The sequence below is a fragment of the Coptis chinensis genome, chromosome 9, assembly GCF_015680905.1.
Source record: "Coptis chinensis isolate HL-2020 chromosome 9, ASM1568090v1, whole genome shotgun sequence".
Taxonomy (NCBI): domain Eukaryota; kingdom Viridiplantae; phylum Streptophyta; class Magnoliopsida; order Ranunculales; family Ranunculaceae; genus Coptis; species Coptis chinensis.
The window spans coordinates 79,450,905-79,472,720 of record NC_141464.1 but is presented as its reverse complement, the minus strand read 5'-3'; the positions used below and the strand labels follow the sequence as shown (position 1 = coordinate 79,472,720).

The 21,816-nt window shown below is 36.1% G+C and overlaps 2 protein-coding genes and 1 pseudogene across 12 annotated transcripts; 1 reads left to right on the top strand and 2 right to left on the bottom strand.

Annotated features, from left to right (window-relative positions):
• Window positions 1–661: 661 nt before the first annotated feature.
• On the bottom strand, window positions 662–4,009 carry LOC147478442 (protein CLAVATA3 INSENSITIVE RECEPTOR KINASE 6-like; annotated as a pseudogene). The gene is made up of 9 exons (XR_015209865.1): window positions 3,920–4,009; window positions 3,655–3,798; window positions 3,471–3,542; window positions 3,284–3,343; window positions 3,096–3,193; window positions 2,405–2,552; window positions 1,961–2,302; window positions 1,483–1,862; window positions 662–1,223 (listed from the first exon to the last, which is right to left on the bottom strand). The product of XR_015209865.1 is annotated as a protein CLAVATA3 INSENSITIVE RECEPTOR KINASE 6-like (transcript).
• A 61-nt stretch (window positions 4,010–4,070) lies between these two features.
• On the top strand, window positions 4,071–11,221 carry LOC147478441 (uncharacterized). Of its 10 annotated transcripts, XM_086586237.1 has the most exons (10): window positions 4,088–4,163; window positions 4,837–4,880; window positions 4,994–5,032; window positions 5,102–5,317; window positions 5,400–5,522; window positions 6,770–6,850; window positions 6,990–7,139; window positions 8,706–8,803; window positions 9,486–9,696; window positions 10,920–11,221. In XM_086586237.1, the coding sequence occupies exons 3-10, from the start codon at window positions 5,029–5,031 to the stop codon at window positions 10,934–10,936; spliced, it is 900 nt and encodes a 299-aa protein (XP_086442363.1). In that variant the 5' UTR covers window positions 4,088–4,163; window positions 4,837–4,880; window positions 4,994–5,028; the 3' UTR covers window positions 10,937–11,221. The 10 variants fall into 10 exon arrangements, with proteins under 10 accessions (XP_086442361.1, XP_086442360.1, XP_086442356.1 ...); XM_086586235.1 differs by lacking the exon at window positions 4,837–4,880 and having other exon boundaries at window positions 4,071–4,163; XM_086586234.1 differs by lacking the exons at window positions 4,837–4,880; window positions 10,920–11,221 and adding an exon at window positions 9,785–9,845 and having other exon boundaries at window positions 4,071–4,163.
• A 2,845-nt stretch (window positions 11,222–14,066) lies between these two features.
• On the bottom strand, window positions 14,067–19,037 carry LOC147478440 (S-adenosylmethionine decarboxylase proenzyme-like). Its single transcript, XM_086586248.1, has 3 exons — window positions 18,931–19,037; window positions 15,231–15,555; window positions 14,067–15,110 (listed from the first exon to the last, which is right to left on the bottom strand). Exons 1-3 carry the CDS (start codon window positions 19,035–19,037, stop codon window positions 14,163–14,165), a joined length of 1,380 nt encoding a protein of 459 aa, XP_086442374.1. The 3' UTR covers window positions 14,067–14,162.
• Between the last annotated feature and the right edge of the window lie 2,779 nt (window positions 19,038–21,816).

Below are 21,816 nucleotides of genomic sequence, written 5' to 3'. Positions count from 1 at the left end.
CCAATCATTTTGTTTGTAATGGTATGACTGCTACTATTGTTGCTGGTGTCAGGTGTAACTTATTTATTGTTTTAATGATCAATGCAAAAGCTTTAGTAAATGGTGATTAGCTACATCATATGCTCTGGTCTGTAGTCTGAAAGTATTCAAGATGGAGTTCTTTTATTTTAAGTACATTATATTGAACTGGGAGATCCTTACCGTTTCAGAGTAATTGATTTCTTGCATTGGTTTTAGTTTATTTTATGTTCTTTTTCTTTAAGCGAGCAGTAATGCAGAATGTGATCCAAGGCCTCAATTTTATTGTGATTGATAAGGGAAGAGTAGGCGTGATTGATAAAAGTGATAACAAGTGCTCAAGGAGGTGTTCTTCACTTCTTCATCCAAGTAAAAAACGGAGACAAACTTGAAGTGTGATTCTTTTCGTTGGAAGAAATGCAGTTGTTTTTGTGATTCGCTGAGATTATAGATCAATATATCATGCTCAAACTCGTGGCCTTATTTTAAATGGTGCTCGAGTTACCACCTCCTTTTGATACGAAAACTACAACAATGAAAATTTACACAAGTCGCATTACGCCTGTTGAACTGAAGGTTAACTCGTCCCACGTCCACGATACATCAGAACTATTGTGATATGTATACAATAAAAGATGATGCAAGTTGGAAGAATAATTTCTTTTCTTTATAAGATCATTATTCATACAAGCTCATTACACTAACTTGGATACCTAACAGATTCTTTCTTCACTCAGAAAATGACATTATGAATCAGTCCATGTCTATACATTAATAACTGAACTTCACTAACTTAATTATGATGTTCTTATATGACGCTAACTACTATACAACCGATATTTTATGAAGATTCTAGTTTTTATCCTTTTTTGAAGATGTATTCACCTTGGGCCAGATAGTTCCATTGCTTGTGCTAGTAAGGAAGAGTCGTCGGTAAGATCAGATTATCTCTCTGATGAAGAGAATGAATGGGATGCTTTGTATTTGGTTCCGTCGGTTCTCTGTGAAGCTTCCCATCTCTCAGCAAGCCCATCACCTTCAAGCATTCTTATCACCTCAGACATCTTGGGTCGGTGACCTGGAAGGTACTGTGTACATAACAAAGCCACTTGAACTATCTCCTCAAGCTCAATAAGATCGTAGTTATTCTTGAGGTCTTTGTCGACAAGAACATCAAGCTTTTTTTCTTGGTGAATTTTCTTAACCTGTAATTGTTAACGAATGTTAGATCAATGAACCAAAAAAAGGTTTGTGGAGTAATTAATGATCCGTTTGTTACTCAAGAATAAAGGAAAACATCAGAAGATCAAATTAGCACTCATCACCTGGCACAAAATGACACTCACGTTTAAGACAAATAAAGGAAAGTCTACTTGTGTAGAAGTGCATTTGTGTATCTGATAGAAAATGTCAACATTGAGCTTGTCAAAACATTTTGTTCGATGTAATGGCAATAAGACTTACCCAGTCGAGCATGGCACCTTTCTGGTTTGCTGCTTTACCAAACTCTAATGCTCTCTGGCCTGTGATCAATTCTAGGAGAAGGATACCAAAGCCGAACACATCAGTTTTCTCTGAGGACTGGCCTGTTGACAGATACTCCGGTGCTATGTGCCCCACTGTGCCTCGCACAGCTGTTGTCACATGCGAGTCTCGGTGATCCAAAAGCTTTGCCAATCCAAAGTCTCCTACCACTGCCTCGCAATAGTCGTCGAGCAGTATATTTGCAGCCTTAACATCCCTATGTATTATCTTAGGATCACATTGCTCATGAAGGTATAATAGACCCCTTCAGGCTCCCAATGCAATTCTCTTTCTAGTACTCCAATCCAAGGCTGGCTTTCCTATAAAACAAAATGAATTAATAAATTCCAATAATTATTTCTGGAGAATATGTGAGAATATGTAAAATGGAGATACAGAACATTTGTAGTTTCTTTACCTTTGAGACGAGAAGCAACACTACCATTGGACATGTAGGGGTAAACCAGAAGTCTCTCAGAGTTCGTCATACAAAACCCAATAAGCCGGAGAAGATTTTGATGCACTGCTAGGCTGATCATCTCAACTCCAGTCTGCAACTGGATCTCCCCGCCAGCAGGATTCCCATCCTTGAGTCTTTTTACGGCCACATCAGTCCCATCTCGTAAGTACCCTTTATAAACATTACCAAATCCACCTTTTCCAACTAAGTTCTTGCTGCTGAAGTTGTCAGTGGCAACCTGAAGTTCCCTGAATGGAAATCTCTTCAAATTTCCAAGGCATACCTCCTCACGATGTTGGTCTGAAAATTTGGAATAATGTGGTAGTTAGAGGAATGAGATACTTTAATGGCGATGTTTGTTCTTATTTTGGTCCTGCTTTATTGAGTTTGATTTCTACAAACCGGTAACATCAAAGAAGATTTGTTTGTTGTATCTACGCCTCCACCAGAAAAGGATCCAGAATCCAAGTATGAGTAAACAGATGCAGCCTAGGCTTGAACCAAAGGCAAGGCCCTAGTTTGTGACTTTTTGGTCTGCCTGGAGGTTGATCTTGATAGGCAAGAAGATAGAGGAGTAGTCAGGAAAAAACATCAAGACTGACATCCAGGAGACCAGGACAATAAGAACAAAGTAACAAGCATATAACTGCAAGAACATTCCTAGGAGTAAACTCTGGTTTGATATTGTTACTCTCAATGTAAATTTATATATTCACCACTAGACAGAATATGTGCAAAATTTCATGATTTCATCAATACTTTGCAAGTACTTCTGCACGGCAAAATTGGAAAAGTTCTACACCTCTCTATGTTCTGATCGATCTTTGTTTATACCGACTATATTATACGCAAAGTCTTTGTAATCAATCATATGTGCTTAACACTATTACTTCCATTAATTGATCTCTGATTCTGCTCTTAATTTCAATTTTAAATATCATTTTTAGCTTGCATTGTACTAAGCAGATTCTAAGAGTACTTGAAACATCACCAAACTAGTAGTATTAATGTGACGCGGGACTCAAATTTTTATAGAAAACAGTTATAGAAAAAAAAAATATACATAATTAAATAAAAATATTAAATTCCATACTTTGTGAGCTACTCAAGTTGAAGGAAAGTGGCAGAGGTGTTGTTCCAGAGCACTCTTGCTCCTTCCCAGTAGCAAAAATCAGAGGATTTCCTACAATGCTAAACAACAGAGAAACAGAATGATAAATGTTCGATACAACAGTTTATTTTGCTTAAAAAACAGAAAAATCGTTAACAAGTGTGACTCACTTAAATGTTCTGGCAGGAAATCTTGGTATAGGGCCACTTAAATTATTGTAAGAGAAGTCCCTGAAACAAAAATAACATAACCAAATCAAACCTCACATATATTCAAATTTCTACAAGAGAAATAACAATTACAGAAAAGCAACTGGTCCTGAAACCACAGTGGAGGTCAACTGGTCATAACACTTACAGAAAAGCAAGCTGTGACATGTTTACTAAAGACAAAGGGACTGGCCCGGACAGACTATTATTGTTAAGCCTCCTGTTTCAAAAAAACATGAAAAACAGTACGTTAAGTAATAATCCAAACTGAAAACCAGAAGATTAAAACGTCATATAAGATAACATTAGTTTTTCTATGCATTCTTACTTACAGGTATTGTAGAGTTTTCAAGTGGCCTAGAGAACTGGGAACTTCTCCAGTTAGAACATTATTAGAGATATCAAAAGTATGCAGATTCGCAAGCCTTCCAATCTCTTTTGGAATTGGTCCTGTAATGTTATTGTTCTGTAATAACCTGGAAAAGAAAAATCAAATCATCAAAACCATATCAAATCAAATCAAATCTCCCAAAAAATATGAAATATGATATGGTCATACTTGCAATACAAAATATAAAATCGAAAATAATGGCATACAAAAACAGAATCTGAAAGTAAAACTGCACTTTCAACAGATTCCACTCCATTAGATTTGAAAAAAGACATACATCCAATTAGTAAGGCATCCTATAGATAAAAAAAGTAATTAAAAAAGACATCCGGGCGAGTTAATAGTGTGAAATCGGGCCTTTTTTTTTAGCCCGCGAAACAGAAATTAAAAAAGGTCCAAACCAAAAATTTAGGGCTCGCGAAACCCAAAAACGCACAGACAGCAGCACAGGTACGCTCACTTCTCCAGTTCTCCTCACTTCTTTGTAATCCAATAAAAAAATCCGCTTTGAGAGATTGAGATCTTTGAACTTACTTTGTCTTGGTCTGCATCTGTTAAAAGGTATATATATATGATTAAACATTTTTTTTAGCTGATATGTTTAGTTTAGTGGATTAGAGAAACTGATGTATTTCTATGATTATATAGGATATGGTAGTTTTGATATATGTGATGGGAGACGATTAGGAATTAACTTGTGTCCATTTGATTACAGTGTGCTTATGGATCTTCTAATTATGTGCTTCAAGCCATGACAAGTCCTACCGAATGTTTTCTAGATATAATGATTGTCTAATGGCAATGCTGTCAAAGTTTAGAAAAAGGCAAATCAACTCTCACTTGTTTTAAAGATCAAATGCTTGTAAAGAAATATAGTGTTTTAAAAAATCACCCGATTAATCCCCGACCAAGTAGACCTCGCTAGTAGCGGTTTAAAAAATCACCAGGCTGGGATTCGAACGTGGAATTCTAACCACTAAACTACAGCCACATCATGTCATCCACTAACTTTATCTAATCGACATCTATCACTAATTTTGCCAAACCTAATTGGCGAACTCATAAACCAGACTTGTCTTATTAATTCTTCTCTCACAAACTCTATTCTTTTGGGTCTTCCCAGTTCCAGTATTTACTACCACTCTTGCGGCACTTATTATTATATTTGTAAGATTTTTTTTTTTTCCGTTTCAATTTTACGACGTAACATAATAGATATGGTCTTGTATTATTAGTCTCATTGGGCCGGGGTAGAATAATAATAAATTATTGTTTGGCAGGGTTAGAGCAATTGCTTGCCGGGTCTCTATCTACAATGGGTACGTTTATATTTTTCTTTAGTTTTATGTTTTAGTTTTATGTTTATATTCATTTTAGCTGATTTTTAGATAATGGTGGAGGGAATACGAGCCGGGGAATTAAGCATAGGAAGAAGTTACTTGAAAATGTGACTTTAGTTGAATCACATCATGAAAACTTAATGAAAGAGAACAAGAAGAAGTTTTCAGGGAAGAAAAGGAAAAATCAGAATGTAAGTGGAGCTGATGTGGACGATACTGATCAGCTTCATTCTGAGGATGAACCTGACTCCGAAATGCTCAAATGTGAGCTTACTATATAACTTTGGCATGTACTACATGATTTGATTTTTTTTTTTTTTTTTTAATGTTTAATTGTGTTTGTCAGTGGTAGTTATAGATGAAAAGTTGGCCGAGGGAAACGAAGAAAAGAAAAAGAGCAAAAAATCAAGAAAGAAAAGAAAAGAGCAGAATGCAAGCGAAGCTGATCAGCTTGGTTATAACGGCAAAGGTGAGTCTGAAAAGCTAAAATGTGTGTATACTCGTAAGAACTATTTAATTACTTATTTGTTTACTGGCACGAGCTTTGTATCTTTACCCTGACGTGCTGTTTCAGTTTTGGATTGAATATTTTTTAAGAAAAGGGTTCAGTGCTCAAGGATGTCTTGTTTATACATGCTAATGTTTTACTCCATTACATATAGCTAAGAATGCTGCATCAATCTGATATTTTATGATTTATTTAGGCACAACCCTGTAAAATTTGCATATTCCGTTTATCCAATTTCTTGCAACATGTCCTTAGTTTCCACAGTTCCCCTGTATAATCCACAATTTCACAACTTGGAGACCATGGTCATATGATGATATTATGTCGACAACGTTATGATAGTAATCTTCGTGAGGATCATTTTAAAGACCTCAGCTTATTTTGAGATTTCTAAACCTTCACTGCTAACTTGAAACTTCATACCACAATATAAAGACATACCAATATATCATATTTTTGTATGCCATCTCCATGTTGTGGAGATCCTCTCCACCAACCATCAACCTTTGCTTGTCTTTGTGATCCCAATTATGATGGTTGTTTGTGTGCTCAATTTTGTTTTCAAACTTTAGGCCTTTTCCATTTATTGCATCCTATTTTCCATTTTATGTCAAAGCTGTCAGGGTGCACCGATAATGTATAAAATATTAAAATTGTATTTAATACATTGGAATTGGATAATTGATACTAAATATTATCACCAGCAATTTGTGTCTACCATTTTTTAACCTTATTTCAAATCTTCAATCTAGCCTCTAGGCGCGTCTCTCCTTTTTTGTTTCATTTCCTTTCCCAATATAATATGGACGAAACATTGCTAGAACTCTTCCTGTGACATTTTACTAGACATACTTTTTTCATAAAGTCAGCCATTATTGCTATACTTCACCAAACAACAACAACAACAACAACTGAAAAAAAAAACGTTACTGTGATCATAGAAAGTAGAAGTACAAAGGATTGGAAGTAGGAGTACTGAAAATAGACCAAGAGTGAGAGAATTATTCTGACGACATCGTGTGATTTAAAAGCTAATTGTCTGAAGTCGGTACTTTATCCACACTCCTTCGAAGTTTAGTCACTGTCTCTTTTGAGGTGTGTGCTAAGTTAGTATCATTTGCTTTACTGTTTCTCTTGTTTCATTTGCCTTTTCTTTTTCTCTTTTGTCCTACCTGCCGCAAATTAATTTTAAATTCTTTTTGCCTAAGATGGTAATTCACAGTCGGAAGCTTCCAAGAAGAAGAAATCTACAAGACTTCAGGAGGCAGATGTTGAAGTGAATGGAACTAGTAAATATTTTGCTGACTCTATAATCTCTTATTCTAGAATCATAAATACTTCTCTTATTTGTCAATTTTAAAAAATTATTGTGTAGTGGTTCACCAAGTGTAGGTGTGTATAATTTTAATTCCTCTGCTTTACTTGCAGATAAGTCCAAAAAAGCTGTCAAGAAGAAAAAGAAGGATCTGGTTTCATCAGAGAAAAGTAGTAACATAATCAATAAAGGAAGTGGATCTGTAGGAAGCGAGGTTTATCAAATTTCATCAGTGGATGTGGACTGCTCCAAAGGAATGAAAAGTATGGATAAGTTTTTTGACATATTTTCTTTTTCTTTTTCTATGCCCTTCATTTGTGGAGTATTACATTCTGCAAAATGTATGTTTTTCTGTCTACTTTTCTTTTTTAGCTAAGTCTACACGTTAGTAGCGTTTTTTGCATGGTTGTGTTGGCGGACATATATATATATATACGTATGCTTGTGCTTCCTTGTCTTTTTGCGTGTGTGAAGGAAGTAGATTTTTTTTTTTGTATATAGGATGTATTGTGGCGTTAGAGGATTACATGGAATCAATAATGGTGCCAATTCTTTTTTGCAAGGTCTAAAAACTTGTGGAGTCGATCCGAAACTTATGACGAATCAATTTCGAGTCCATCAGATATCAAATACTTATTCATACTAGTTTTACTTAGCAGAACTCTATTTCTGTTTTCTATTTTTTAATAATTATATTTCAAAAGTTTGTTTGTTTTGTACTTTTGTCTTGCTTGTTACTATTTTGAGAGAAACGTTTTGTGCCATACCAAATTACATTGATTAGGGGGAAAAAAAGGTAATGATTATTGTGTAAATTGACTAAATTCAGATAATCAGAGAAGTGAAGAAATGTGGAGAAATCGTGCTAAATTGAGTACCCTCAAGAAGGATGCGTACTATTTCTTCTGGACATTGAAAATTAACTTAATTTCTATTGATTTAAAGTGTGACCCACCCTACACTAGAACAATAGAATGAGCGAAGACGGATTGATGTGTCAAGAGGGCGTTGATTATAAGAACGATGGAAGTCTGGGACACACCGATAAGTATATGAAGTTTCAAGTGTAACCACGTCCTAGATTTTGTGAAGTTCAGTTTCATTCCTTTTTAATTTTTATGACAAAAGAAAAAAGGTAATTCTGTTTTATTCCTCCATATGCGTTATTGTGTCAGTGCCAGTTTCTTTATCCAGGCATCAGAGACTCAGGTGTCTCTTGTGGAGAAACACTTCCATGCTAATCAGTTGAAGGCATGGGACTGCGGGAAGTAAAATTTGTTGGATGGGATTCTGATTTGACGCTTCTCAGTGACTTCTTAAGAGAATAACTGATACGAAGAAGGTTCAGCCAAACAATCTTCTCTTGTAGGTTTCCACGGATGAAGCATTGAATTGAAAGAGAAAAGTGATGATTATGATGGATTGGAATTTCCCATTTTAAAAATTTGTAGGTTTAATTCTCCGTTGTTGTCCCTGGGAAATATATTAGGGTCTTATAAGCTATTATTCCTTACTACACTTCCATTTCTTAGGACACCTGATGAGGGAGAAATACGAGTGTCAATTCATTTGGAAAGCAACTTCGCTTCCTCGATATGTAATTCCATGTGCATAGTTTATTTCTTCATTCTCAATAGGCATTCATCCATGATCTTTGATCACTCTTTTCTTTTTTTGTCTATATTTTATTTTTTTGAGATCGAGAATCTATCCATATTTTCATCTACCTTGGTTTCTATATTTCTTTATGCTTCTCTATATTTTCTGGTTTAGTTTTGTTTTTTTGGCTCAACTCGCTTGTAAGACAATTTCTTTCTGTGGGTTGTCAGAGTGGATTACCAACTATTATCAGAGTAGGCCTGGCTTGAAGATACTGCAAGAAAGAATTGATGAATTTATAATCTCTCACGAGGCACAGAAGGAACAGGTGTCTTATCTTAATATTTATTACAGGTTTTATACTCTTGGTCACATAGACATCAAGTGTGTACTTAAACATATACATGAAGAGTTAATTTTGAATATTTTTAGTTGAGATGTTTAGAAGATTCCCACATCGGACAGTTATGTTCCTGGGGCCCCTCAACTCATTGCCTAATTGGTGTTGAGTTGGATGCTCCAACCTGGTGAAAGAAAATAAAGTTAAGGATTTTTTTTTTGGATCTGTTAAGAAAGTGAAGGATGTTATCTATCAAAAAAAAAAGTGACAGAATAGAAAGGAGAAAGAGGAGATGAAGAAGAGAATGAGAAAAGAGGGTGCAATAGGTTATAAACCTACTTCTCACATTATTTTTAATGAAATTGTTGTTTATTGAGCAAAAATATAAATCATGTGAGGTTAAAACCCAAGGTGACACCTCAGTTATTTCTATATTTACTTCTGTACTAGTTAGTAGTTACACCTACAACTTACTACACCGCATAATTAAGTACGTCCGCATTCATGAGTACACCCACAAAGTAAATAAATGCTGATAGTTATGACTCGAAAAGAAAAAAAAAAGAATTTGAGATGCAATTTTGTTGCCTTTCTCTTGGTGTTTGTACATTGTAATTTAGAGTACTTTTCATTCCCAGAGAACAGTTCTTAATTACTTACTGAAAAGCAGGCAAGAAAAGAGAAAGAAGCAGAAGCTGCAGATGGTGGATGGACTGTAGTTGGACAGCACAAAGGCAGGAAGAAAACTACAGATGCTGAAAGTGGAACAACCATGGGCTCTGTTGCTCTAGCTGCTGTTCTGGAAAAGATGGGAAAAAAGAAAAGTAATGATGTTGGACTGAATTTCTACAAATTTCAGAGAAAGGAGGCCCAGAGAAATGGTATGTTGAATATCCTCAAAATTTGTATATTTTGTCATTTTCTTTTGAGTTTTAATATACCATAGGCAACTGAAACAAATACTTGCAGAAAATGGATGCTTATACAACATTCTCTTGGTGCTAAGTAAAAACTAAAGCGTAATTGACGATCTTGTTTATGATGGATATATATGCTACTCTAATGTTAGCTGTATTACATAAAAAAACAACAGATACCACATATGTTATCATCATGAGAGCAACAATTTAAAAATCATGTCAGTGACTTCTTCTCAATAATTAGTTATCATATCTTTGTAATTTCCGTAAGTTGCTCAAAGGAAAGCAATTTTCATTAAACATGTGGCTCCTGAAGATCATAAAGTACTCGGAAGAATGGGCAAACCGCAAACATTGTTAGTTAGTGGTATTGTCTAATACATTCAATTATGTATATGTTAACCTAGTGTAGGCACCTGCTGCAATGATATTGTAGCCCAACGACACTGCACTCGTATAAAGCATGCTATTTTGAGCTCCCAGTTCCAAGGAATTTGTCATTTAAGCTGGTTTAGCAAATATGGATCGCAAAAGGTGTACAGAGTAACTGGGGTTGCCAATGAGTAAAATTATACATGTATCCAATAGAAGCCGATACAAATGATATTGAATTATCAATTCAATAGGTTAATTAATGGAAGGAATTGTAACCGTTTCATTCGTCAGTATTTTATAAGTAAATTCATATAGTCTAAGTTACTTTATGAATATGGTTGTGTGGTGTCCTGCCAGTCCTAGCATTCTCAAATTGTGTACCTATTTGGAATATAGCATGAGCACATTTTAAAGCTCTCTTTGCGGTAGTCTCTTTTTTGGAAATGAAGTAAGATATCTAGTTGTCTAGGCTTTCTCTTAAACGGACTGTCCGTTTATGGATATGTTATATAGTGTCTTGCACAACTTATATAGTGTCATATATAAGTTGCCCACAAACAAGTTAATAAACGTAAATTAAAAAGATGTTCAAGACACTATATAAGCTGCCCCACTAACATGTCCATTAACGGACATATCCGTTTAAGAGAAAGCCTGTCTAGTTGTCAGTCCAGTAAAACTACAATTTTATTGTCCACTTCTATCTTGTTCTCTCAAACCATTTATTTTCTCATAAATGCTATTATAATTTACAAAGTAATTTGGTAATTTGGAGAAGAGTGAAGTAAGTTTTTTTTTTTTCCCTGCAGAGATAATGATGTTCTGAGCAAATTTGAGCGGGGATAAAAGCGGATACAACAGCTGAGAGCTGCAAGAAAGTTCAGACCATACTAAATGTAGCCAAACTTGTTTCAGGTGAGGTGCAGCAAATCTTTCATGTGTTTGTTTTCCAATGAGAAGGGAAGGAGAGAACTTCTTTGAATGCTTGTTAAGGAGAGTGAAACTTGTATTATGTGAAAAAGAATATTTTTTTCAACAATTTAGGATTTTGATTGCATAGCAGAAAATGTTTTCCCAGTATAGATATATGATGAATGAAAGTTATCATGCTTATGTTGGTTGTCGTTCTATTAACTTTGGTGGTTGCCCAAAGCAAGCGTATGTCTCTCATGAACATAGCGGATCCAATGGTCCAACACTCCGACTCTGAGTTGTATATATGGTTCTACCTCTTTAGAACCCCAGTTTGCATACACAAGAACTGTATAGAAGAGGAATCAACTCCAAGGGTATCTCTATCAGAAGATGGGACGATTGTTATCTAAACCAGTTCCTAAGGAGTTTGGGGAGAATATAATAAACTAATAATGGCAATGAATAGATGGATTTCTCTTAAACATATATATCTGAGATGTTTCATAGATTTATTTATTTATTTATTTTTGGTAATCAACGATATATTTATATAAAGTCAGTTGACAGAGCCTGTACATATGGGTATGGATGTCCTATCTTTATCAATGGCATCCATTGAGGGAGAGAATGAGAGAGAGGAATCTTCTCCAGAGGAATGATTCTCTTAGAAATTAAGTCTACTATGCCATTTCCTTACAAAAGAAATTCAAAGTAAACAAAATTAGTTGCTAGAGATGTGATAAATGTCTTTTAGAGTGCCAAGAAAAATTAGATGATAACTAACCCATTCCTTTGAAATTGCTTGAGCATCGATCTCCAATTCTAGGTGAGTGAGCTGTTGTTCTAAGGCCCTTTGGGTGGCGGAAGAACCCTCGGCATTCGACCTCCCTGCTGTGGTGGTGGCATGTCTGTCCCAAGTACTGGCGATAAGGCGTTCTGTGAGAGTCTCGCATAATAAAGCCAATACTGAATGAGAGTGTTTGGATAATGAATGAAGCATCTATATTCATTTTAAGGAAAGGTGGTTTAGGTGGTTGCCACAATGGGCTGGTAGTATGCTGTGTAATTGGAGGTGATTGAACCGGAAGGGATGTGATATGATGTGTAGTTAGAGTTTTAGACGTTTGAGTTGATTTAGCTATCTGCATTATGCGGGCGATGTTTGGAATCTTTTTTTCAAAAGTAGCTTTACATCTTTCTTTCCATATAAGCCAGGTGATATCAACACAGAAGGTACTCTACGCATCAAGGTAGAAGCCCCAATTTTTTGGAGGGGAAAGCCAAAGACTTATCCAAATTTTAGGATTCAGGTGACGCACTCGATCAAGTTGGAAACTCCACTTGGAGGCATACCAACATGCTCTCGTGAAAGGGCATTCAAGAAGCATATGATGTAGAGACTCGTTGTGGTAGTTACAGATAGGACAAGCTGTGGTAGGGATGTTTATGTGAGTGCCAATTGTTGCTCTTGTCGGTGCGAAACCGTGATAGCATTTCCATGTGAAGTTGAGATCTCGTGGTGAGCTTTTCACGTGCCAAGGAAAAGTGTTACAACTGGTCTAAAACTTGTTAAAAAAAACTCCATCTGGAGAGTTGGTAATGGCTCCAATATCTCCATTTGGGACAATAACTGGATACTAGGTCTGCCACTAATATCCACCTTTCAACCTCCTTCGTTCAAGACCTCATTCATCCCTCCCAAGCAACTTGGAATGTACCCCTCATTCACACACTCTTTGATGCGCGAACTACTCAACAAATCACCACCATTCATCTAAGTCAACATGACTTAACTGATAAGCTACAATGATCTCTCACAAAAAAGGGAATCTTCACAACCCGCTCGATTTATAAAAAACTCTGTGATTATGATCCTCCTCTCCATGCTCACGACCCCATTGGCCCTAAGGTTTCATAGATCTTTTCAAATGCTTTCGATTTTAATCTTATCGGTTTCTTTTGTAAGTAGTCCAGCATGTAATTAAAGTTCAAACAAAGTTATATTTGTTATGTGAAAAAAAAGGTCTACTTTCCTTGATGGATGGTCCTTGAACATCTTTTGTGAATACGTGAGTGAGCAGTGGTACATTGGAGCATTCTAGATCCGGATCGTAAGTACTTGATATGTCAAAAATACTAGAGTCAAGCCATTTCACCTGGCATAAGGACATAAGCAATACTAGGATATCATAGTATGGGTAATTTCTTGAAATTTTTTGTTCCCTACCATGTTGTATGCTTACTGCTTAGGCACCAATCAAATGTGCCACATTTGCTACCATATAAGCAGATTGGCTGCAGTTTCTTTTCCTCATCGGCTGCTAATGTTCCTCAAAATCTTAGTTATTACTTATTACTACGGCTTTTCACTATTGCAGTTTGATGGACAAATACCCGTCAAAATCTATCCGCTCAGTATACTCAACAGGAAAAATATATGGTTACTCCAGCTCCTCAAAATAGACAGTCTGAGTCGCACTTACAAGTTTACAAAAACTAAAATACTACAAGATACAACGTACTTTTTTCTGAACCAATTGATACAATGTACATCAAGTAACTAACCAATTTATACAAATATGATTTCAGGCCAAAGTAGAGTACCGGATTTACTATGATAAGTTGAAAATTCATTGATTGCACACTGATAAGTTAGAAAATTATTTTGGTATTTATGTCATACTTAGAAAGCTTATGGCTGCCACCATTTTTTTTTTTTTTTCCTCATTTTACAAATAGGTATGAAAACTATATTTGAGATTTAGACTGACGAGCCTAGAAAATATTCCAGGGCACTCAAAGCTGTATATTCTTCATACATGAGCTAGCTCTAAAGATTATACCATATTACCATCACATACGCGATACATCATACATTACCACCTACGATTATAACAAACCTGCGTATTGGGTCAATTCATAACGCAGAAGTTAGTGGCAGAAGGAATGTCTCGCTACTAGAAGTAGAAAGTAGAAAGTAGAAACTATACAGTTACCAAGTTAACAAGCCAAGAAAATTAAAAACAAAGACAACGAAAATAGGAACCAGAATGCAAATACCACAACATAACTAGTATTCGAATACATTGATAATACCCATTTCAACATATTGGGCAATAGTACTTTCAAGTTAAGTTTCAACTGTCATGCACATCACGGCAATCCCACTGAAATTTATCATTTGCATCTTCCGCATGTACAGCAATGGAGAATTCAGTTGGTCCAAAACAAGCTAATACCCTCTCAATGAGCTCCTCAAGACTCACAGATTTTGGGTCGTATCCTGCCGCTTCAAAGCTTGCATAGCTGAAACCATCTTCTGGTGTAACATGAATTGTGGAAATTGCTGAGCCTTCAATAGCATTCATAGAGTAACCACAAGGATCGAATTCAAAATCATTGTTCTCAGATTGAGGCAAAATCGTCCTTATCCCAGACGCATTTGTCATTTGAGCTGCTGAACTTGATTGGGTCTTGTAGGAGACAGATGCTAGATTCTTGTCCAACCCAGTCATGCACATCTCAAGTGTATAAAGGGTCTCCGGATGGTCCATAGATTCAGCACAGGAGGAGTAAACATGCCAATTTTGGGATCTGGTGATAGAGCCCATCATATATGCTCTGCTACCTACCCCTAGATTGCCAAAATAACCATCGAGTACAGAAACTTCCTCCGAGAAGCTGCGGTGTGGATATGACTGGGCGCCTGGAAATACAAAACTCCCAGGTGTGTACTTGACTGCTTTCACAGAAAGAGAAAGAGTATTTGCAAGCCTTAGGATGTGAGGAATGGACAGAAGCAGCTTTGTGGTTCCACATGTTTTAATTATGATCTTGTAAGAGAAGACAAAAAGGCTGGACTCTGAAAGAACATACGAGTCAAGATCCGCATTTGATAGAGATGCTACGATGGTGCACTCAGCTGGATTTAGAATCTCATCCAGTTGAGTATTGGACAAAGAACGAAGGCCTCTTCTTTGAGCATCAGCAAACAGTCCTGGCTCGAAGAATGAAATCTGAAGCCTCTTCTCAAAGCCTTCAAATCCAATTGCAGGACCCACCTCTTGATTGCTGTGACCTTGGTGCTGTCACCCGTTGTGACCAAACACCACCACCAATGGAAACTCTAAGTTGTTGTGACTGAACCCCATCATTATCATCAAAACTTGGAGGACCACCACCACCTACTCGACTCGGACCACTACCATCTCCACAACCACCACCACCTTCTCGATTTGACCACTGGCACGAACTTGAGCATGATCATCAACATCGCTATCATTATCGTCATCAACAACATTGTAAGCATTATCGTGCTCCCTATCACTAGGCATTCTCCATGCATTAGGATTATAATATGTTTCACCATCAAGTTGAGTGTCATTAGGAAATTGAGCTGCTTTAAAGTTATCCTCAGGATTGGGATCCAGAATAGGTTCCCAATTTCCATCTATTGGCACACCAGATTGCTTTGCAATGTATAAATTAGGACGACCGCTTTCATCTAATAATGCCTCAGGGGTTCTCTCTCTGTCATCGATCCAATAAAAAATAGGACAATTTGAGTCATTATTGACTGGGTACAATGATGTGAGGTCCAAGATCTTCTTCTCTTCTTCGAATTAGTTCTTTAGTTGGACATGCTTGCTTTTCAGTCGAAGGTTGTAGTGGACAAAGACACTCGATCCTCCAATGACTCGGTTATCGAGTTACAATGTTTCGCCAAGTGTACGAATCCAAACGTGCTCCAATTCCTCTCACATCCAGATGATGAGGTAGTTTGTGAGAGGATTGATATAACGTAAAACAATAGTTTTACATACTCTTAACTATTTATGCTACGAATAAGTAAAACTAGATGCTATTACAAAATTATGATCAAAGATTCTACTCTCGGTTATCGTGAAAGATGTGGAGTAGAGAATTCATTCCACTCCTAGCTTGTTTAAACGTAAGGTTTTCTAGTTCAATCGATACTAACAAAACTAATGAGAGTAATGAAGTGTACTTATACTAAAATGTGAATATGAAGAAGGGATTAGGGGAATTCGATTCCACTTGATGTATTCCTAATATGCTAGTGTAGATTATTACAATCCTAACCAATTAAGATTAAGTGTTTGATCCCTAATTATTCATGGCAATCTCTGCCAAATAATAATTAGCATGTGAAGAAGTTCAACCCATTCTCATGGCGAATCAACTAACCTACTAGAGTGAAACTCTTAAGAAGCAATAATCCTAACTAACACATCAATTCTTCATCAAGTTTCATCACCCCTCTAATGGAGGTTTAGCTAGAAGTCATTAGACTGTCATTAATAAAGAGATAAGAAGAAGACATAATGAAGAACAATAATTTTCTTTTATTAATCTAATTGAAGAATGAAGAACAAACAACTAACTTAAAACTAATGAAAAGCTATATGAATTAAAACCTAAATAGTCTAAACTAAATAATAACTAAGTATATGTCTAAGTATATCAAGTTTGTGTTTGGTTCAAGGAAAAGTGAGGAAAAGAGAGTGTTTTCATGGAAATTGAAAACTTTCAACTGTTTGGTTCAACCTGGAAAATGAAAAATTGGAAAATGGATTCTTTAAATGGGTTGAAAAGGAGGAAAGCAACCTCCACTTTCAGAAAAAAGAAGTTGTTTTTTAACTTTGGCCACCTGACGCCAGGAGAGAGAGGAGGAGAGATGTGAAGATAGCTGGTTTTGATTGAATGCTTCGCAGGTTTCATAAGCCTTGATCTGGTACTCCCGAGCTAAACTCAACTAAAAATAAATTTTTTCATTTATAACCAGACAAACATAATCTAGTTTCTTGAAAAACCAATTAATGGAAACACAAATCAAAGAATCTAATTTCAATTTGGAATTGATTTTCAGCGAACCAAACACAGTCCAAGAGTTATGCCTTAGTCCTCTTTATCTCTATTAGTAAAATACACCATAATTAACCTGGCCTTTTAAATTAGACCAGCCTTTTTTCTACCACCAAATACCCTTGATCAAATATTAAAACAAATGATTCAATGCCCTTAAAATGGACTATTTCGTCATTTAGGTTTTGCTTCGTTTATACCCTTAAGTTTACATAATACCTTTAGGGATTGTTGTGTAAATTCAAGTTGGAAATAAAATGCACGCACCATTTCAATTGTTCATGAGGTAATGCGTTTACCATTAATACCACTTTTATTAACATTTATACCGACTTCATTACTAGAAAACCGTTACATCGTTCTAGCTTCTCTTTTTTCTCTCTAATCTCCTCTCATTATTGAAAAATTATAAGGCCATGGACAAGAAAACCATCGACTATTTCTCTAAATTAGGTATGATTGTTACTTTCAATTTTCTAAATCACGAGAATTTCCTTTTATTCATCGATTTTGATTTTTTTGAGATTTTTGTTTGGATTAATTCACCGCTAAAAAGATGATGTAGAAGATGAAGGGAAGGGTTTTTGAGGGTGTTGGGGATTTGAATAGAGATGGGAAAGAGTTATCGGTGTCCCCGATCTGAGTCTTTTTCTTTCTTCTCCTTTGTATATTGAGTTATTTTAACAAGTAGAATGGAACCCAAAAGTGCAAAAGCGACCACGGTGCCCCGCGTCCTCTTCTTCCCAACAATGTGACCATTTTTAACTCCATTTTTTCCCCAAAAGTGGTGGTAGAATCTACTATGTATTCCTCAATATTACCAGATATATGGAGAGTGTTTTCCATATTGATCAAGCAAAAACTATTGTGCTCACTCTGTGATTCTCACGAAATGTAGTTGTGGAGATCTTTGGAAAACTTGGTGTTCATATCGAATCGCGAGCAATTTCGTGACATATTTTCTGAAGTCGATGAATTATCCACTTGATGAAGCCGCAAACATGTCCACAAATTTTATGGGAACCTCTTTCACGATCACAAGATTTGGTGGTTTTATAAGTGGCGCTTTCATCCCAAGGTTTTGGACCTTCATGCTCTTTGGTATAGTGGAACTACCGGTAAGGCTTATATAACTCATCACTCACTCTATTTAATATCAACTTTCATTTTCTGAACCAACACGCGATTGGAGAATAAATATATACTTCAATCACTACTGCGGCGACAATCTTTGTTGAGACCAAACCAAAGGGCTTCACGATTCACATGCATCTTTGGCACCAATCTTTTGAAGTCATTAACAGCTGTGAAGTATGATTTCCCATCCTACTATTTTCCGGTAGCTTTCTCTTTGTTAAATTAAATTGAGGACAAGGCGATTGTAATGAAGAAGATTGATATAAAATTTGTTTCATGTGAAAGGGGGTAGAAAAACACATGAAGACATTCCACCATCGGAGAAGAAAAAAGTGAGTAAAGGCCTCATCTTTTTTTCCTTACATTTAAGGAAGGAAACTAAAATCTTACCTACTTTTTGAGAAACTCTTACCGAAAGTTGTTCTTCCAATTTCAATTCTGGTTGCCTCAATTTCTCACTTCACTTCACCTTTTGATTGTTTTCTTTTCGGATGATTGTAAACATGTTTTTCAAATATCGTATATTTATTGAAATGTCGAAAAAAAAAATAAAACATTATAAAGCAAAGGAAAAAGAGAACCTCGGCTTGACCAAATCCCTAATGTAGATAAGCGATAAATGTTAAGACTTCCGCATTTAAGGCGGGGATGGCGAAGTAAGAAACAATGGTTAGTGCCATATACGTAATGAAACATAACTAGATTTCGGGACAACTCCTTGATATTAAGCTTTAATGTAATATGTACAACGGTACAAGTTGTGTTCGAGGAGATCGGTAGAGATAATTAACATGAAACTTATCGAGAAATTTTACAATCACATACACTCTATATTGATAGTAACACCTCTCTACTGCCGAGCAAGTAATTTGGTTGATGTACCGACACAAACTCTCCCATTCTAGAGAATCGTTGGAGAAATCAATCAAGTCTTTCTCAACAGATGGATGGGTCGCACCAAAACTCTCAAAGAGAGCCAACAAATTCATGCTTTATAAGCTAGATGTGGGGTGTTGATTGGATTTGCAATGGGTGGTATGAAGGTTAGTTTTGAGTTATTTGTCATTTGAAATGCCAATTGTAATGCTGAAATGGGTAGGCTCCCAATGGCCTTTGTTGTATGAGTTTTCGTTTGAAAGAACCAAGCCTTTGCTTGACAAGCTGTACTTTCATGGTGACAAAGCTTATGCACATAGTTTACGTAATCTAAATCGAAGCATAATCCGATATTCCTAACACAAGCCCCTTGATAGCTTACTGAAAATGTTAAATGGGGTTGTACTAAACTGGGGTTTTGTGGAACTAAATTCTTTTTGGTTTCTTTTCAAATAATCAAAGGCTAATTGATGTAAACTTATGCTTCAATTTTAATTCGTCGGTTTTTTTTGTATTTCTTTTACTGTTGTGTTGTTTAATTCACCTACACACTGGTAGTCAATCCAGCGATAATAAGAGTGTCAGTGTGTGTATATCAATTAGCATTGATTGGAATTTAGTGTGGTGTTGAAGATATATTGGCGGTTGCAAAATCACAATATGCGAACCCATTGTGTAAGAATTTTGTTTGGGAATTTTGTTGAATGTGACTTGGGAGCATGCTTTTAAAAGTTACCATACTTTGTCGGCGACACTGGCGAGTGAGTTAGTAATTGGGGGATAAAACTCATAAAAGATGAGAGCAATTCTGGGAATAACGTAAACCGATAGCTATCGACCACTCTGTAACTTTCTCCCTGACAACATAGAAGTTTTTGAATTCTTTTCCAATTTCCTTTCTTAATTGAACTTTATTTATTGATCTTGCAACGGATAAACACTTGCAAGCGGTTTCTACTTGTGATTGGTTCTCTCCTAACAAGGCATATAAGCCCAAGGTGTGGACCAAAACCGGATTGGTTGGTAAGTGTCTGTATCTCTTGCAATGAAAGTCGCTGATTGTTCTGTCTACAATATCTTTTTTAAGATATGTTTATAGAGTTATAATCCCTTAGAGGCAAGTCCAATCTAATTGTCATTTCCCATCTGTTTGGGTCCCGGGTTTCTGAGGATTTGGAGGTCTGTTCCTCACCCGACCGGTGAAGGCGTAGCATTTTTCAGTTGCTAGGTTTATCTGAAAGGTGGATCATACATGAATTACTACATGGTAAAGCGTATCTTTGTTTAATTAATTGAAAGCTATGTATCCAACTCATGTTTTCTTGGACTGTTGATAACTGGTCCTGTCTTCATATAGTGATTTCAGTTACTCATGCTATACATTGATTCATATATGACTTCTTTATGTTTAGATTTTCTAATATCACTTTTCGCCCTTAATATTTCCATGATCATTGGAATTGCTACAAAACATTTTAACTCCGCCAATGCAAACTTCTGGTTTTATGCTGTTGGTCCCAAGTCTAGATAAAGGAGGAGGGAAAAGAGTTACACTATGCAGTTGTGTACTCTAGAATTTTACTGCCCCTGCCCCACCACAGCTCCAAATTGTCAAGACTCAAGCCATCAATTCATAAAATGTGGTTTCGAACAAATAGGTCTGATTTGGGAGTGCTATCATTATTGGGATTCATGAGTTGGAAAATTGTAGATTCAGGTGGGATTCAATGAATGTGTGTCCTTCTTCTTTGTCACTACGGACCGAAGGTAACAAAGGTAATAAAGTGCTTTAGAATACCTAGATGTTGATATCCGTGTAGGAAGTAGTACTAGCAATGACATAATTTTATAACTAATTGAATGACACAATTTGTTTGGTTTGCGAGAATCATAATTTTGTAACTAAAATGACAAAGAAGCATGACATGGTAGTGGGGTGATGCGATTCTACTATTGGATAATCAATTGATATAGATTTGTTTATCATACTTAATGGCTTATTAAGAGTTGTATGCCCTTTTTGGTTTCAGTTGAACTCTAAGAGTTCATTATTGGAAATAGGGCCATGCTTATACACCCGCTCACTGTTGACATTAATCATCATCAATAGCATCTATGCGCGGCGACATATATCTCATTGTCTTCCCCATGTGAAAAATCAACGGCGGCCTTAAACTGCCTATTTGCTCAAACGGTTGCCTTAAGACTGCTCAAATGTCAAAGGATAGGAGTTGAATGTCCTTGACACCCTCACGACAAGCCTAGCTGTCAACTTTCTTTATAGGATTGTGTTTCCCTTTACTTTAACTTCCGAGTAAAGTTTGAATATACATTTTATGGAGTTCAAATTATACACCAAGTAAATTCTATCAACATTATAATAGGGATGGAATTGCGGAGAGGTATCATTGTAATTGATCAAATCTAAACCCTGCACGGGGAATGGTCTAATTGGTAGAGCAGGAAATTGTTGTTTGTGACTTGACTTGGAATTTTAACTCAAGCTATATTTTGCATTTTGCGCGGTATTGCTATCATTGGAAAGGATCGAACAAGATGAGGAGCTCACATATGAGGTTGTTTGTCTTTGTGCTTTTCTCCTCTTCTTGAGATCTTTCTCACGAGCTTCTTTTACCTAATGCAGCAATTATTGGTTTTGGAGACAAATTTGTTCTTGAGTGGTCTTGGTTTTAAGTGATCGCATCGGGATATGAGACTTGACATTGACAACATGTCGTATATGAGGTTTGTTATTTTTCTTAATAGGCTGTGGATTTTTTGAGATCATATTCCCTTACTTTTTTTTTTTTTCTTTCCCTTTCATTTTCATTAGTTCTCTTTTTCCAATAATATTTAGGTGGAGCTTTCTCTGAAGGAATTTTTAATTGTAGT

Excerpts from the sequence above, each read along its gene's own strand:
- LOC147478441 (XM_086586230.1), top strand. Across the intron at positions 5,318-5,399 it reads TGACTCCGAAATGCTCAAAT|TGGTAGTTATAGATGAAAAG; the intron begins GTGAGCTTACTA and ends TGTGTTTGTCAG. Across the intron at positions 7,140-8,705 it reads CTGCTCCAAAGGAATGAAAA|AGTGGATTACCAACTATTAT; the intron begins GTATGGATAAGT and ends GTGGGTTGTCAG.
- LOC147478440 (XM_086586248.1), bottom strand. The coding sequence starts at position 19,037 with ATGAATTTGTTGGCTCTCTTTGAGAGTTTTGGTGCGACCCATCCATCT. Across the intron at positions 15,556-18,930 it reads GAATGGGAGAGTTTGTGTCG|AGAGAGAACCCCTGAGGCAT; the intron begins GTACATCAACCA and ends GATCGATGACAG. Across the intron at positions 15,111-15,230 it reads TGGTGGTGGTTGTGGAGATG|CACCAAGGTCACAGCAATCA; the intron begins GTAGTGGTCCGA and ends AACGGGTGACAG.